Source organism: Quercus suber, unplaced genomic scaffold, assembly GCF_002906115.3.
Source record: "Quercus suber isolate HL8 unplaced genomic scaffold, Cork oak 2.0 scaffold_249, whole genome shotgun sequence".
Lineage (NCBI taxonomy): Eukaryota > Viridiplantae > Streptophyta > Magnoliopsida > Fagales > Fagaceae > Quercus > Quercus suber.
In genome coordinates this window covers 388,990-404,755 of record NW_027069705.1, presented here as the reverse complement: position 1 = coordinate 404,755, position 15,766 = coordinate 388,990, and the positions used below count along the sequence as shown (strand labels likewise).

The 15,766-nt window shown below is 35.3% G+C and overlaps 1 protein-coding gene across 1 annotated transcript; it reads left to right on the top strand.

Annotated features, from left to right (window-relative positions):
* The first annotated feature begins 7,467 nt into the window (after positions 1–7,467).
* Positions 7,468–14,790, top strand: LOC112028188 (uncharacterized). The gene is made up of 7 exons (XM_024060855.2): positions 7,468–7,626; positions 8,443–8,634; positions 9,067–9,117; positions 12,515–12,762; positions 13,988–14,113; positions 14,218–14,274; positions 14,362–14,790. The coding sequence occupies exons 2-7, from the start codon at positions 8,469–8,471 to the stop codon at positions 14,443–14,445; spliced, it is 732 nt and encodes a 243-aa protein (XP_023916623.2). The 5' UTR covers positions 7,468–7,626; positions 8,443–8,468; the 3' UTR covers positions 14,446–14,790.
* Positions 14,791–15,766: the final 976 nt, after the last annotated feature.

Below are 15,766 nucleotides of genomic sequence, written 5' to 3'. Positions count from 1 at the left end.
ATGCAATTACTCTAATAGGCTACCCTAGTGTCACACACACACACACACACACACACACACACACACGCATGCACGCACGCACGCGCGCGCGCACACGCACACACCACACACACACACACACACACTGTCTCTCTCTCTCTCTCTCTCTCTCTCTCTCTCTCTCTCTAGTTCTACATCATACACATCCTAACATACATCTAAGCATACATACCCACATGAATCCATATCGTATCATCTCGTTCATACCAAGGCAATAAGCATATCACATTATCAACATGTGGTAGCAACATGTTCATAATCAAATGAAGGCATTCATGTCACATGGTATTTAACATGTTCAACATTGCATCATATTTATATCATATTCATCATGTTTATCTCATCAAATATGCAAGTCCATATTAGGATGTATGCACTTACCATTGTTGGACCATCACAACACCCATACAAATGCAGGATCATGTTCGTATGCATGTTCATGTGTTATTCAAGCACACTCAAACCTTATTTCATTGATCTGATAAACTAAGTGTTGGGGTACATTTCTTTACACTAGATATTATTTAAATAACACCTATTTATTTCTTTTCAAATGTCACAAACAAATCATTGGACATGCCTGAATATTTTTTTGACCATCACTATGCTAGCCCACAACCTTTCTCCTTTCTATCACAAAATTGGGCTACAAATGCAAAACACTATGGGACCTAATATTTTCTAGTAAAAGCCCAAATTATTTTTTGAGCGAGATAAAATCTAATCATTTCTAAAGCCCAAGAATTTTATACTTAGCAAATATTCAAAAAAAACCCATGATTCAAATTCATGGCCATACTATTTTTCCAATGGGATTCAATCTCATGATAAAAGTCCATGATTCAAACCCGTGGCAAATTATTCGTCGAAAAGCCCAATTCCCACTGGCAATATCAAAAGCCCAATCTTCATTGGAAATATCAAAAGTCCAGTTCTCACTGGCAATATCAAAAGCCCAAGTTTCATTGGCAATATCAAAATCCCAATTCTCACTGGCAACATCGAAAGCCCAATTTACGTTGGCACTATTTTATCAAAAAAGCCCAAGATTATTAACGCTTGGCAAAGAAAAAATATCATGGTATAATTATTGCTTAAACTATGGCAATCATCTTATAAAAGCTCATAGGGAGTTATCTTGAAGAATATGTTCTCATATTAAAAACCCATGAAATATATGGTCATCATTTGTATCACAACATCCATAATATATACCTTCAACACTCATAGTAAATATTCAATCCCAAGAGCTCATCATTTAAATTATGATGCGATTATTAGAAACCATGAACATTATTTATGATATGGAAATCATCATAGTAAATGTTACTTACAAAGGTATTTTGAAACTTGTCCTATTGTTTCAAACATTACAACTAACTGCCCAAAGGCCCATTGCAAGTATCTATAAAAATAAATAAATAAATAAATAAACCCAAAAATATTTACTAATGAAAGTCCATGATGAATGAAAACTCATGGCAACATGTGTTGTTGATGTCCATTTTGTAAGATGCACACAACCCAGCCCAAAGGAACTAGCCCATGTGAGCAAGCTCAATCCAAAAGGCCCCAGCAAAAGGCAAAGGATTGAAAATGGACAACCAGCCCTTGTTCATCCCTGACCAAAGTACAGCTGGAGGCCCCTACAAGAAAACCAAGTCTTTGAAGATGAACTAGGGCTGTCCCATCAACTTTCTGTCACCCTTTACCTGATGTGAACAGTGCCCAGGGGTTGTGATGTCAGCTGAAGTCTAAAGGGTGATGAAACTCCATCATCTTCCTCAAGATTGTACCTTCAGCGGAAAGGAAGCTGACACCAAGTTATCCAAATCTCAACAAATTAATGCTATAAATTTCAAAAATGTTCAAGACATGATTCATGTGCCAGACCCATGAATCCTAAATGGGAAAAATTGGGAACATGTTGTTTGGAGGGCATAAGGGGATCTTCAGTGGAACCCCTTGAAGTGGACTTAGAGTTTGACACTTGGCTTAGGGTGTTGAATCCTACTTCTTGGGGTCCAAATCTCAATTGCAGCATTAGGATTCGTTCTTGATACATGCCTTAATCCCATTGGTTAAACTCAACCCTAGAAATCCTGACATTTAATGTAAAACACTCCAAAATCCCATCATATGTCATATATTACCCAAAGAAGCAAAGCAGCCCCTAAAGTAAATCTCCTACTTCTAGCCAAATCCTAGGAAGATTAACCTTGATTCCCTAGCCTCTGATCAGTCCTATGTTTTTTTTTTATTCTTGTTAATTAATACTTCTCTAAAACTCCATTATAAAAACATAAGCACCTCAGCCCATAAACAGACAGCTACTCCCTCTAAAACTCTTTTTTTGTTGGCCATTTTTGCTTGTGGTTTAGCTCTCCTTAAGCTCACCACTCATTCCCCTTAGATCACACTCACCTAACCTCAGATATTCTTTTCCCCCCCTTTACACAGTCACAGCTCATAAGTGTCTCCCAATTAGTCACAAACAACTCACTACTCACCAAACCCTTAACCTCAGTATTAATCAGATCCCACTCACTCAAAACAGCCTATATTACTTCATTCATGCCTTATAAACACACACTCACCAAAATCTTAGTTTAATACTTGCTACACTAAGTTGAGATCCCTCTCTCCCTTCACACCATGCCAATTAATCATTTTCTTCTTCCCATGGAACCTTTAATTTTTACTTTTTGTTTTACTGTTGAAAGATATAATGTATTTGTAACAATCAAACTCTTCCCTCACATTGATGTAATAATGGTCGAAAGTACAATAAATTCCCCTGACTGAGACATACAAGGACCCCCAGGAGTTAACACTTTCCTAAACTTATTTAATCATTGGCTACTAGATTGTGTAATTCACCCTTGCCGTTGGAAAATTTATCTTTCTGAACTTAAGTGTAATTTCACCCTTAACGCTGGAGAATTTATTTCCTTTGTACTATCAGAACCGAACCACTAACGTATTAATTAAGCATTGTAAAGTATTTTCATTAGGATTTTGTTGTTGTTTTTGTTAAGTGCAGCCTTTGTTTCTTGCTTGGATAGGCTTGTCATCACACCAAAAGCCTTTGGGTGCTATCTCAAGAGCCCGTAGTTGAGTTTTAGCTTGGCTTTCCAATATTTTATTTAGAGGCATCAATTTCTCCCTCAACACTAAGCATGTGAAACATGTTATCTATTGACTACTAGCCTAAACATACATAAACTAACCTAAATAGAAGCTAAGAGATGCATTTAAACTAATTTAAGGCACGAAAGCAAGAAAACAACCAAATTTGGAATTCGGGGATAAGCTTGAGTGCACAACCCAACCCAGAACCTAGGCATAGAACAAGCAACCTAACTACATCTAAACTAACTCCAAGCATGCTACTAAACTATTAAAAGCATTAGCATTGGTGGTACCAAATTGCTACCTTTATTAGCATTGGTGGTAACAAAAATATGACTGTAATAGTGGAACTATTGCTAAACAATATACCACTTGAGTTACAGTAAACTGCCATCAATGGTAGTGCACTGTAGCTCAAAGCTATAACCAAATATTATTATTTTATTTCATCATCTAATTAAATAATATTTTCATTTAACCCCAAATATCTTTTCCTATATCCTCTTCACCTTTTCTATTTGTATGTTCATTTCAGCTCTTCTCTTCTTTCTCCCTTTCATATTTTTTTTTCTCTCTTCCTTCAGCTCTTTGTCGACCCATCTCCCCTTGCCCAGCCACTGCTGACCCAAGCCCCAAGCTGCCCCCGACCCAAGCCCTAAGTCGCCGCTAACACTATCCTCATCACACCTTTCGCTCCTTGCCACTTGGCAGTCTGGGTTTGTGGTTTGTGGTTTGTGGTTGACGGTGGGCTTTCATGTCTGGTAGTGACGGTAGGTTTTGTGGATTTTGGTTGTGGCAATGGGTTGTGGTTGTGGTTGTGGTTGTGATGGTAGATTGTCATGGCCGGTGGTGACGGGTTTTTTTTTTCTTTTTTTGCGTTGTGCTGTGGTTACCAGAGTGGTGGTTGCGGCTGTTGGCAGAGGTGGCTATGGCTGGTTACTATAGTTTTTTGTGGTGCATGTTTTTTATTATTTTATTGTGTTGTTTATCTATAGTACTATTTAAGAGGCTTCCTCTATTTGAGATCCTCAATGTTGATGCCTAAAATACCCACAATCTATTCTCTTACAAGTTTTTCAACTAACAAGATAAATACAAGAAAAAAAAAAAAAAAAAAGAAGACTGCCATTTGAATTCAGCTTTCTATGTTTACTCCTAAAAAAGGCTTCTAATATGCCAATAACCTTTTCCACTTTTTCAATTAGAAATTTTTTTTTTTTTTTTTGTTCCTTTTAGAACCGATTATATTTAAATTTCACTTTCCATGTTTACTCCTAAAAAAATGCTTTTAATTAATTTTTTTTTCCTTTTAAAACTGATTACATTTAATTATTAAAAAACTACATTTTAGGATTAAACGAAAATTTATAACTACCATAAATAAAATTAAAAAAAAAAAAAAAAAAAACAACAACAACAACAACTGCACCAAAATAAAAGAAAGGTGGATGTTGGAGCCTTTCCTTCAACAAAAATAAATAAAAACTATTAAAATTTTGTACTTTGTATTGTTATGTATCTGTACTAAGTGGCTACATTTTAGGACTATCATAAACACATAACACAGCCATGTCCATTTTTCTAAAAAAAAAACCACATCCATTTTTACTTCCATAAAAAATGTTATTCCATCAAAAATGTTACGTAGAGTTTCTTAGTTTTAAAGGTAATTGTTAAATCCTGAATTTAAGCTCTTTTTGACTATTGTTATGAATGTGTAGTAAGTGGCTAAATTTTAGGATTGAAGATAAGTAGATAACTCCCATCAATAAATCAGAATTTTTTGTTAATAAAATATATGAAACAATTGAGGAAAGATGTGTAAATAAAAGTTTGGATAAATTAGTCATTTAAAAATGAAGTATTCTTTTTCTATACTTCACTAAAAAAAAGAAAACAAAAACAAAAAAAAAAAAAAAAAAAAAAGTTTAGATATGCCCACAAATATGAGACTGAATTCAGTACTAATAATATATAATAAAAATATAACCACCGCACACCTTTAGTACGATGGTCACTCCACAAGTATAAGTGTTGTTGAGGTGTGGGGGGGCAATGGCTAGGGTTCAAGTCTCCAAGAGGGAGATTCACACACATATACACTTAGATTAAGCTAAACTAGAATTCTATCTTGTATATATAAATATATATATATATATATATGGATTTTAACTTAGTATTGATGAAAAATTATTTACCTGCAAATGCATAATACTCATTACACCCCTAGGATTGTTTTTTATTAGAAATGTAGTAATCTCAAATTATAATGAATGCAAATTATTTACTTTTACCAAACAAAGTGAGATGGTAAAATAAATAAAATAGTTTTTTTGTGTTGCCTAAAGTTAAAATTTTTAGCCCACCAATGCTGATGCTCTAAAACAATAAACCTAAACTAAAAAGTAATATATTAAAGCAGTAAAACAAAATAAAAACAAAGGAAAAGAAAAGGAAAAAAGAAGAACAATATCTCAAACAAAGAAGCTCTCAGAGCTTGATTTTGACCGCTCTCGTCGGTTAATCTATAAGACAAAAGTTAGGAGATTAGTAAGCTTTTACTAGATAGCTTAGACTAGAAATGGTCACAGCCAAGAAAACTTTGAGTTGAAGGTGTTTTAAAAAAAAAAAAAAAACTATCTTGAATCACCATTTTTCTAGTGATTTTGGTGTGTTTTGGAAAAGTGTCTATGAGGACTTTTATAGTAACAAGATAGGGGTGCAGGATTCTTCCCAAATGATGTGGGAATAGCTCTACACACATTTCTGTCAAAAACTTTTCTTACATGATTTTTCGACCCCTACTCGCATACACACGACTAGGGTTCTACAAGGTTTTTAAACCACCAAAATGTCCTTCAATTTCCTTAGCTAGGCCCTTCACCAATTTTAGCCAACAAAACTATTTTAACACAGTCATTTGTATATGTCTCTACATCAAACTCAATACTCTATCACACCACCAAAGTAGAAGGCCACATCAAAGTAGAAGGCCACACCACCATCACACCAACAACAACACCACACCACCACTATTGTCATCGCAGCAAACCACACCACAAATCCATTCACACTACCACTGAAACCCTTCTCTCTCTCTCTGTTTGCTGTTGTGATTTCCCATTCTCTTTCACTGCAAACCCATTCACACCATTGAACAAATTCTCCATAAAACACAACAAATCACACCGCCAAAACCCCTCTTCCTCTACATTTTTTGCTGCAATATGGGCTTCCAATGTGGGTTTTTGATGTTGGATCTAGTTGATATTAGTATGGATTGTTGGTGTTGGGTTTCAGATCTGATGGGTTTGATGACAGTGCTAGTCATTTTTTATCTTAGGTGTTCGTTAATGGTGATTGTTTTTTATGTTGGGTGTGTTGATGAGTTAATGATGGTGAAGAGAGAGAGAGAGAGAGAGAGAGAGAGAGAGAGAGAGAGAGAGAGAATAAAAATTAATTTTTCAATATTGGCGAGATTAGTCACATGCTACTTGTAGCATGGTCCTACTCGTTAAATTGTTAGCTTGTGTTTGAGGAAGCTGATGCGTGCAGGTTTTGTGTGCTTTTCGCTATATGTATAGTATTAGAGCATCTCCAGTGGCTTGGGCATCCGAGTCTAATAGGCAAAATTTGGAGAATATGGTGTACTGTAGATGCTCCAACAACTTCGGCAAACGGGTTTTTTTTTTTTTTTTGCTAATGAATAGTAGCCCATCAAGTTTGATGGGCTACTATTCATTCTTCAAATATATATTTTCTATTATAATAATGATGTGTTGTATAAAAAAATGTTGGAAGATGTGTAGTTATTAAAAAATGAATAAATAATAAATGAAAAAATAATATTTAAATGAGATAGAGAATATGATAGAGAATTTGTTGGAAGTGTATTTGAAAAAGTGAGTAGGCAAAAGCTAAATGTCACTATTCATGAGCCAAACAGTACAAAAATTTGGCTAATCTGCTAGAGATGTTCTTAGGCTAGTTTGATTAGCATAATGCGAATGGTCTAACAATGCAAAATAAGGTGTCTATAATGAGACAAACGTTGCAAATTTGAATCATATCATATCTTAAAAAAGAAAGAAAAAAAAAAAAAAAAAAGGTATTTCTAAATATAGGCTTCAAAATAGTTGGACCATAGAACTAAGGTCATAAAGGTTGAAACTATTTCTGAAAAAGTAAAATAATAATAAGAAAATAAATTAATATGTCATATCTTTTTCAAAAAAAAAAAAAATCTAGAAAAATATGGGCTTCAAAATGGGCGGGTCTTGTTCCCTTACTGGACCGGGCCTTATTCCCAAAATTGCCTCCTCTCTTCGGCTCTCTCTCTCTCTCTCTCTCTCGCTCTGTGTGCGCAGCCGAACCCAAAACCTGTGTCTCTGTTCTGTAGCTGTCTCTCTCTCTCTCTCTCCGTGCGCGGCCATCACCATCTTCGTTCAGTTCACTGTAAGTGCCTCTCTCTCTCTCTCTCTCTATATATATATATATTCTGTATGTATTGTATGTACATGCATGTTTTATCATGTATGTATGTATGCATGATAGCTAAAATGTCGATGTTGGGACAACCAACTAGCAAAATTTCAAAGGAAAAAGATGAATATTGAGAAGTAAATTTTGTATCTGTGAAAGGGAAAGTAGCAACACTAGTCGGTGAATGAAATGACAGTAATTTTTTTAGTATCATTTGGAAAACCTGGTCATATTATAGCGTTATACACTTTTTCATTTGATACTGGGATTCTTTTTTCTGAACACCCATTTAATTTTGGTTCTAAAGTTAAATTACATTACATGGGGTCTCAATTATTTCACAAATAAAGTTGAGGTTTTTGTTGATCTGTATATTCAGTTTACACAAGTTTGAACTCACGATTATGCCTCACGTTTCTTATGGGGTGAGGCAGTGCGGTTTGAGCTAAAGCTCATTGGCCTGGAATATTATGTTTTAGTTAAATCAAAGCACAAAACCAATACAGTAGAAGAAGATATAATGTCTGACAGTGTCAGAAGGGTGTAGTATTTTGACTTTCTCACTCTATCTTTTGGCACTGTAAGATATTGTAAAAATAATCCCTCTGATTCAGTGCTAAGGCTGCTGCTGCTGGAGTCTTCATTCTTGCACACAATGTATAATATGTAATCCCTATTCAAAAATTCTGGAGTCTTTTGTTCTTCACGTGGTTTATGTTATGTAATCCCTAAAATTGCAGACTTATTCACTTTAATGTTCTGAATGTATTCTTGTGTTGCTTCTTACAGTTGAATTCCAAGAGAGAGAAAAAAAAATGATAAAGAGGCAGTTCTACCATATAGAACATGCCAATAAAGATGATGCCTCAGATTCATCTTCGTCTTCTGACTCCGAATTAGAAGCAGGAGAAATAGAAGAATCAGAAGATGATGCAGTTCCAGAAGTGCAAGAGAATAATGAATGTTGCTCTACCTCATCTGGTTTGTCCATTCTTATTTCATTCTCTCTCTCTCTCTCTCTCTCTCTCTCTCTTGACATCAATTTGTTCTTGGTATCTGCTAGAGTGCTCACAAGTAAGCTTACAAGAACAAGATTGCATTCACAGTAAAATTTATGCACATACTTCTTCTTTAGTTGATTATATCATACATGAATATTTGTGATAGGTTAGCAGCAGAAATACCTACTGATGCTGCTGCTTTTGTTATTTCATATGATTTGATTTTTTCTTATGCTTATCGCCGGGAGAGGGGGGGGGGGGGGACCTTCTGCGTATACTTACTGTGACGTTTTTTGTGAACATCTTGTTGCTTCAACTACTAGTAGCAAAATGTTACTGAAAGAATCTTTTACCAATGACAACCTCATTGTTTCCAATTTACGTTTATGCTTCTACTTTTTCCTGGTTTCAGGTTATGAGAGTGAGGATAGCTCGGCAAATGAGGTTGATCTTGAATCATCAGGTAGGATTTCTTCATATTGTCTGCAATAATTGAACTATGTGACCATGTTGTTGAGATAAAATGACATGCATTTATGATATAACCACTATGATAATATTGCCACTATGCCTTTTGCCTAGCCAAGCAACAGAAGCTATGTTTGATATCACCCCCTCAAAGTATTGGACTGTTATCTTTGACATTTTTTGTATTATATTGGATTTTACAAGTTGTTTAAATGATGCATAATGGTAATTAGAACTTTGGAAACTCAGCTGACAAAAACGCAAATATGTTATACCCATTTAAGGACTTTCTTAGTGTCAATATTTGTTTTTGTTTCGAATTTCTCAAAGTATTTGAAAGTACAACTTGAAGTTAGGCAGTTTCACATCTCATGAACCAGGCTCTAAAATTTTAGTTAAAAAAATTTATAAGGCGTACATGGACTTCTTTTTTCCACCAAATATTAGTCCCAATGATGTTGGTGTGATTATAAACACATTGATATGTAGGATTCTTATGCACTGTGTAGTACATGGACGAGAAGTAACATGATGGGTGAATATTTTTGCCTTTTATGGAAATTAGTGTTTGTGCTTTGATTGGAGACTGTTTGTTCTATCTAGTGATTGCCCAAAGCCTTTAAAAAAGAATGCAAAAAGAAAAAAAAAAAGTAGGATTGGGATCCTCTGAAGTTCTTATGGTAATTCTACTATAGAGCTTTTAAAATCATGTCCATTTATTGTGAAATGAGTGGATTGGATTTTGCCACTTCAACTGGATTTAAACGTGGGCTAGCACTATTTTGGTATTATTTAGAAGCATTAAACCGGTCAAAACGGGTTAAAGTGATTCCTAGTTTTGGCGGTTGGACAGTTGGACTGCTGGTGTACTTGGTTTTTTAATATTTTCAAGTATGGTTGTGAACTGGATCAGTATAGGTATTAATTCTTTTTGTGTAAGTAAATGTTTTATTAGAAAAGGAAAAGAGAGAGACACATATTAAGATGTGTACTGTCCCTTTTAAAGAATACAATCACAAAAAAGAGAGTCAATAAATTCAACCAAAGATATCAAGTGGAGGCTGCTTAGAGTGTGCGTCCAGTGACAGAGTCCGCAAGATATGATCTGTGATAAAAGGGGGGCCGTTCTACTCCATCAAAGACTTGCTTGTTTCTTTCTTTTTAACAAAAAAATCCGCATGACACATAAAGGCAAAGCTCTCATAACTTCAATGCTTTGTGGCACTGAAACTGTCCCTGCAAACACTCCAACAACCCAACCACAGAATTGGGAATCACCCAACTCAGTCCCAACAAGGAGAAAATAAAGGACCAAATATTTAAAGCCAAGTGACAATGATGTAGCAGGTGATCAATAGACTTCCCACTACTTTTGCGCGTGAAACATCAATCAACCATCAAAATGTGCCCTGCCTGAGAAGGTTGTGTCAGGATTTTCCCAAGAGCAGCAGTCCCCACAAAGAATTCCACTTTTGTGGGACCTTGGCAAACCAGATGCTCTTCCAAGGAAAAGACCTAGATGGAGAACCCCTAAGGGCATTATAGTATGAAGACACCTCAAACACACCTTTCTTAGAAGGCTTCCATAAGGCTTTGTCATGACCTTGGTATAAGTATTATTAGTTACAATTGAACCAATCAGACCAGTCGGCCTGTTCCAGTATTTAAAATTATGGTTTGAGGTCCGTATGGGGTTTGTATATGGAATTTTGTCTGATGGTTTTTTTTTATTTTATTTTTTTTTTAAAATTAGTAAGAAAAGAACATTATTGTAGTAAAGAAGAAAAAGATAGGCCAAGGCACTCAAGATACCATGGATACTCAAGATTTTAAAAAAATCAAAATCAAAATCACTCAGCACAATGAGTCAAGCAAAAGACAAACTGTCCAAAAAGGCCAGAAAGTCTGAACCTGAAGTGACAGCAGAGCAATACACCTGCTGCCACTCAAACAGAGACCCAAAAATCTGAGATTTAAGTTGAATAGGTTAGTGTTCTGTCCCTTCAAAAGCTCGAAGATTCTTTTCCCTCCAAATAGTCCATAGTAAACACGCAGGAACAGCCCCCCATATGGTTGAATATGTCTTCTTCCCACACAGACCAGACCAATTATTGAGCAGATCTGATACCCTCTTCGGCCTCTCCCAATTGAGACCTGAAAGAGACAAAATGAAAGCCCATAGCTCGCTCACAACACCAAAAATGCGCTGAATGCAGAAATTAATGATCAATGTCCTCCGTCAGATTTACACAACATACACCAATCTGTAATGACACTAATCTGTAATTTTGTCAGAAGGTTAGGATGCCTATAAGAAGTTTTAGACACTTAAGATAAGGGATGGAATTTTGGCATGATTTGTGGTGTGGGGTGGATTCAGGATTGACCTTTGAAAGTTAATTTTCCTGTTTTACTTGCCTCATTCATGAGTAGTATATATCAATTGTTTGGAAGCAGATATGCATTGTTGTTTCATATCTAATTAGTCATCAGGATTGAGTTAGAGAGGGTGGTATTTTGTTTTCCATTCTTGTGTGATGCATGCTACTGCTGCAAGAGCCCAGGGTGGAGATGCATGATAGTATAGGGTTCATAACCTGTAGCTGCAAGAAAACCTTAGGCTTCACCATGTGAGGGTCTATCACCATCAAGCATAGAGAATTTTCTCCCAAGAAGAAAGCTTTTATTGAATAATAGTTTGATTAAAACACAGTACCTAGAGCCTTTTTTTATAAAGTTTGTAGCATTACAAAACACTACATCCCATAAAATCCTCAACTAACATTAACTTGAAATCTTATCTCTATCTAAAAAACATGAATCCGATCCATCTCAATAAATAAATAAAAATGAAAAATCTGAAATAATCCAATCCCACAAGAAAAGTAAAGTTGTTTTCTATTCCTACTAGTATAGTTTTTTTTTTTTTTTTTTTTTAGGTATATTCCTACTAGGATAATAAGTTTGGAACTTATAATTTTGGCCTAAAGACCTATTCTTTATTTTTCTCTAATTAATAAGGATATTTTATTGAGAGAGTAGATTACTTCATGCTCACGTTGATGAGCACAATCTAACCTAAAATAATTAAAAAATTATGTGCAAAATTTAAGTGAATTTGGGAATTCTAAAAGATAGTGACAACTAGTAAGACCACACACACTAGCCGTGTCCTTTTATTTTATTTTATGTTCTTTAATTTCTGTGCATTGTTTTGGTTTTGTCCTGCATCAGAAGGTGGTCCCCCTTTTGCGATTTTTTAATAGAATCAAAATTTATTCTTTTTGATGTGCTAGAGTACATTGTATATCATAACATTCTTCTTCAAAATGTGGGCTTCTCTTCATTCTGGAAGAATGTATTTATCATGGATGCATATTTTTGCATGGTAGGTCTACCAATAAGTGATGATGATGCTGAAACTGGAAATGAAAAACAAATCTGTACTGACAGTCAGTTGTCTGGTAAACGTGATTATGAAGAACTGAAGATACAGTCTAATATCATGGCTCAAAAGGAATCAATACTGGAAGATATTCCAGACTGTATATTAAAATGCAAATCGGTTTTTAAGTGCAGGATATGCCCTAGAATTATCTGTTTGAACGAGGAGACACTGAGGGCTCATCTCGAGTCCAAGGTAAGATGTCTCTCCCTTTAATTAATCTGCATTTGCAATTCTTAACCCAACAATGGCATTAACAACTTTACTCCTAGACATATTTGAAAATTAAATCTTCAATTGTGAATATCCTTCTTTTCCTTCCCTCAGATCTTTAAAAATATAGTTGTTTTTATATGCAGCTACATCATCCCTACAAACCATATATTAATCTATAGATTTTAGTTATAACTGCTGAATGTTTCCTATCAATTTAATGAGGGTATAGTAGATCATTCTCATCTGCTTTGGCAAGGGTGTCTGTTGATTTAAATGCTTAATGATGAGTTCAGACACTAACACTCCTTCCTTAAACCTTTTATTTATAGGAGAAAGTGCATTAGAATAACCTTTTTTATTCCAAGAGTTTGTGTCTTTATTCCCCTCTATTATATTGAGGGCAATAATTGATCTTTCTCATCGTGATCTGGCAACGTGATGATTCGAATGCTTAATGATGAGCTCAGGCATTTACACTCTTCCTTTACACCTTTTATTTCTAAGAATAAGTGCATTTGATCAATTGTGTAGCCTTTGATTTAGTAAATGGAGAATTCAAATTGGTGTGATGAAGCTAGAAAAAAATTTATGTTTTAGCATGAGCTCACCTCAGCCATCACCATGCTGGATTTGGCTTCACATGGATCTGCTTTGGATAACAATGATAATACCACATGGACTTGTCATCTCCAGTACTGGGCGTTGTAGCAATCTGACCTGGTTATATCCAGGCTGGCCCAAATAGGACCTACAAACAAGCAGTTAAACCTTTATTAGATGACCAAACCCAAATGAGTTGTAGGCCTGCCTATTTTTGTTCTTCCTCGAAACTGAGCATTGGACCAAACTGGCATGGTTATATCCAGGTTGGCCCAAAGAAGACCTCCAAACAAGAAATTAAACTTTTATCAGATGGCCAAACCCAAATGAGTTGTAGGCTTGCCTATTTTTTGAGCTTCCTCAATACTGATTTTTTCCAATTCAACACAAAAGTAATATCCGTTGATTTTTTTTCTGATAAAACTGGAAAGGCAGTTTTTAGCACAGATTGTGGACAACCTATATGTGTAAGAATATCACACTGGTTGTATGTATGTTGTGCCATAAGCCGTCAAGTTAATTCACATTGGGAGAATTGTCACCATTTGCATTGGGTTATAAGCCTTCTATTGTTGACCTAATTATAACGTTTTTGATTTTTTAGAGACATGCTCGATCTGAGAAATTATTAAATGAAGGTAGGCTGAAGGCCATGCTCAACAGTGATGGGGAGATTGAGAACCAAGAGACTGCTGCAGAGATGAATGCTCGAATTTTAGCCATTCCATTGGTTTGTTATTTTAATTTCAGAGTTCTGGAACAATGATTAAATTAACAGATCAAAGATTAGATGTTCAAACAAGTAACTAATACATCCATGCTAATCTGTCTCAGGGTAGTAAAAAAAGGAAAAACAGAAGAAGGCATGGTGAGAAAAAGAAAAAAACAAAGGTAATAAACATTGTACCTTGATGATTGCATGTAATCTTAGATTTGAGCTTATAAATGGCTTATCAAATTGCTTTCTGTAAATTACAGAAAACTGGAGATGAAGAGAAAGTCAGCAGAGCAAAGCAATCAGCAAAAAGCCCAGCCAAGAAAAGGCGTAAAAATGAGAACTGAAGAATGTTACGTTTTTTTTTTTTTTTCCTTTGCTTTACTGCTAGTGAATATGGCAGCAAGAATTGAATCAAAGGATTTGACCATTTCTGCAGAGCTACTAACATTGGGCATCCTGTGTAAGGCATTGCTTGGTTTGATAAATTCCAAAATGATCACTTAACACTAGTTGCTTCCTTTTTTTTTTCCTTTCCATTCACTCTCCTTCCAGGTTGGGGTGTGTTTCATCTGGAACTGTATGCTTCTCTCTACTTTGTAGAAGGCAATGCATTGGATTTTTGGTGTTTAGCACCCTGTGTAAGACATTGGTTGGTTTGATAAATTCCAAAATTCTGTTATTCCTGAAAATCAAGATCATGGGATGCTGTGCATCTGGGCATTTGCTTTTAGCACTCACCATTTTCACTTGACATAGATGTTCATCATGCGTATAAATTTGATACTGTTTGGGAAATCTGTGTTATTATACTGTTTGTACTCTATTTTTTTCTTAAGCAATTGATATGCATATTGCATATTTTCTAATTTGCCCAAGAAAGGTTGCTTCAGGCACCCCTTGTAATTACAAGAAGCTTGGCATTGATAAGGTTCTTCATAGCGTTTCTTATAAAAAAATTAGTAAGATGTCCTCAAGCATGTCAAATATAACAATGAAAATGGAGTACGGACCTTTCAAGTCTTTACCATGCCCACCAAGGCATAGGATCCTCTCTATTTGGAATGAAATGAAAACGGACTCATTTCACGGTTCAGATTTATTCCTGGATGCTAGATCTAACAATGTGCACCACGCTCCTATCATATGATCTCTTAGAAATTCAAGCCTACATATACTAATACATAGGCATGAAGACTTACACTTTTATACTACCCGGCAAAGTTCTATGCTCCGTTAATTGAATTTTTCAAAAATAGAGCTAAAATGAAAAAAGTTCATAAGGTGGGTCCGAACTAATGTTACAGCATCAAATTGAGACTAAATACGACAATATTGGTAATGTCAAAGGTCATTAGTACTCTTGCAAAGGTGAAAGGTCTTCGTCCTTATGTTGTTTTCCCATGAAATGGCCACTTCCAAGTCTCAAATTAGGCATTTGAGACTTTATTTATTTATTTTTGAGATAGTTACAATATGCTGCTAACCCACAAGTCATATATTTTCCCCTATAGACCCCCAAATACTTTGTATATAAGAACGTGTCAACTAAACTACAAGGCTCTTGGCAAATATTTGAGACAATTTGACACTTACCATTGCAACAAATATTAAGTCTTGTCCCAGATTAATTGTATTCTGGGACGGAGCAATGAACCTATTTGAAGT

Coding starts and splice junctions, on each gene's coding strand:
- LOC112028188 (XM_024060855.2), top strand. CDS start 8,469: ATGATAAAGAGGCAGTTCTACCATATAGAACATGCCAATAAAGATGAT. Junction 9,118..12,514: donor GGTTGATCTTGAATCATCAG/GTAGGATTTCTT, acceptor TTTGCATGGTAG/GTCTACCAATAAGTGATGAT. Junction 14,114..14,217: donor GAATTTTAGCCATTCCATTG/GTTTGTTATTTT, acceptor AATCTGTCTCAG/GGTAGTAAAAAAAGGAAAAA.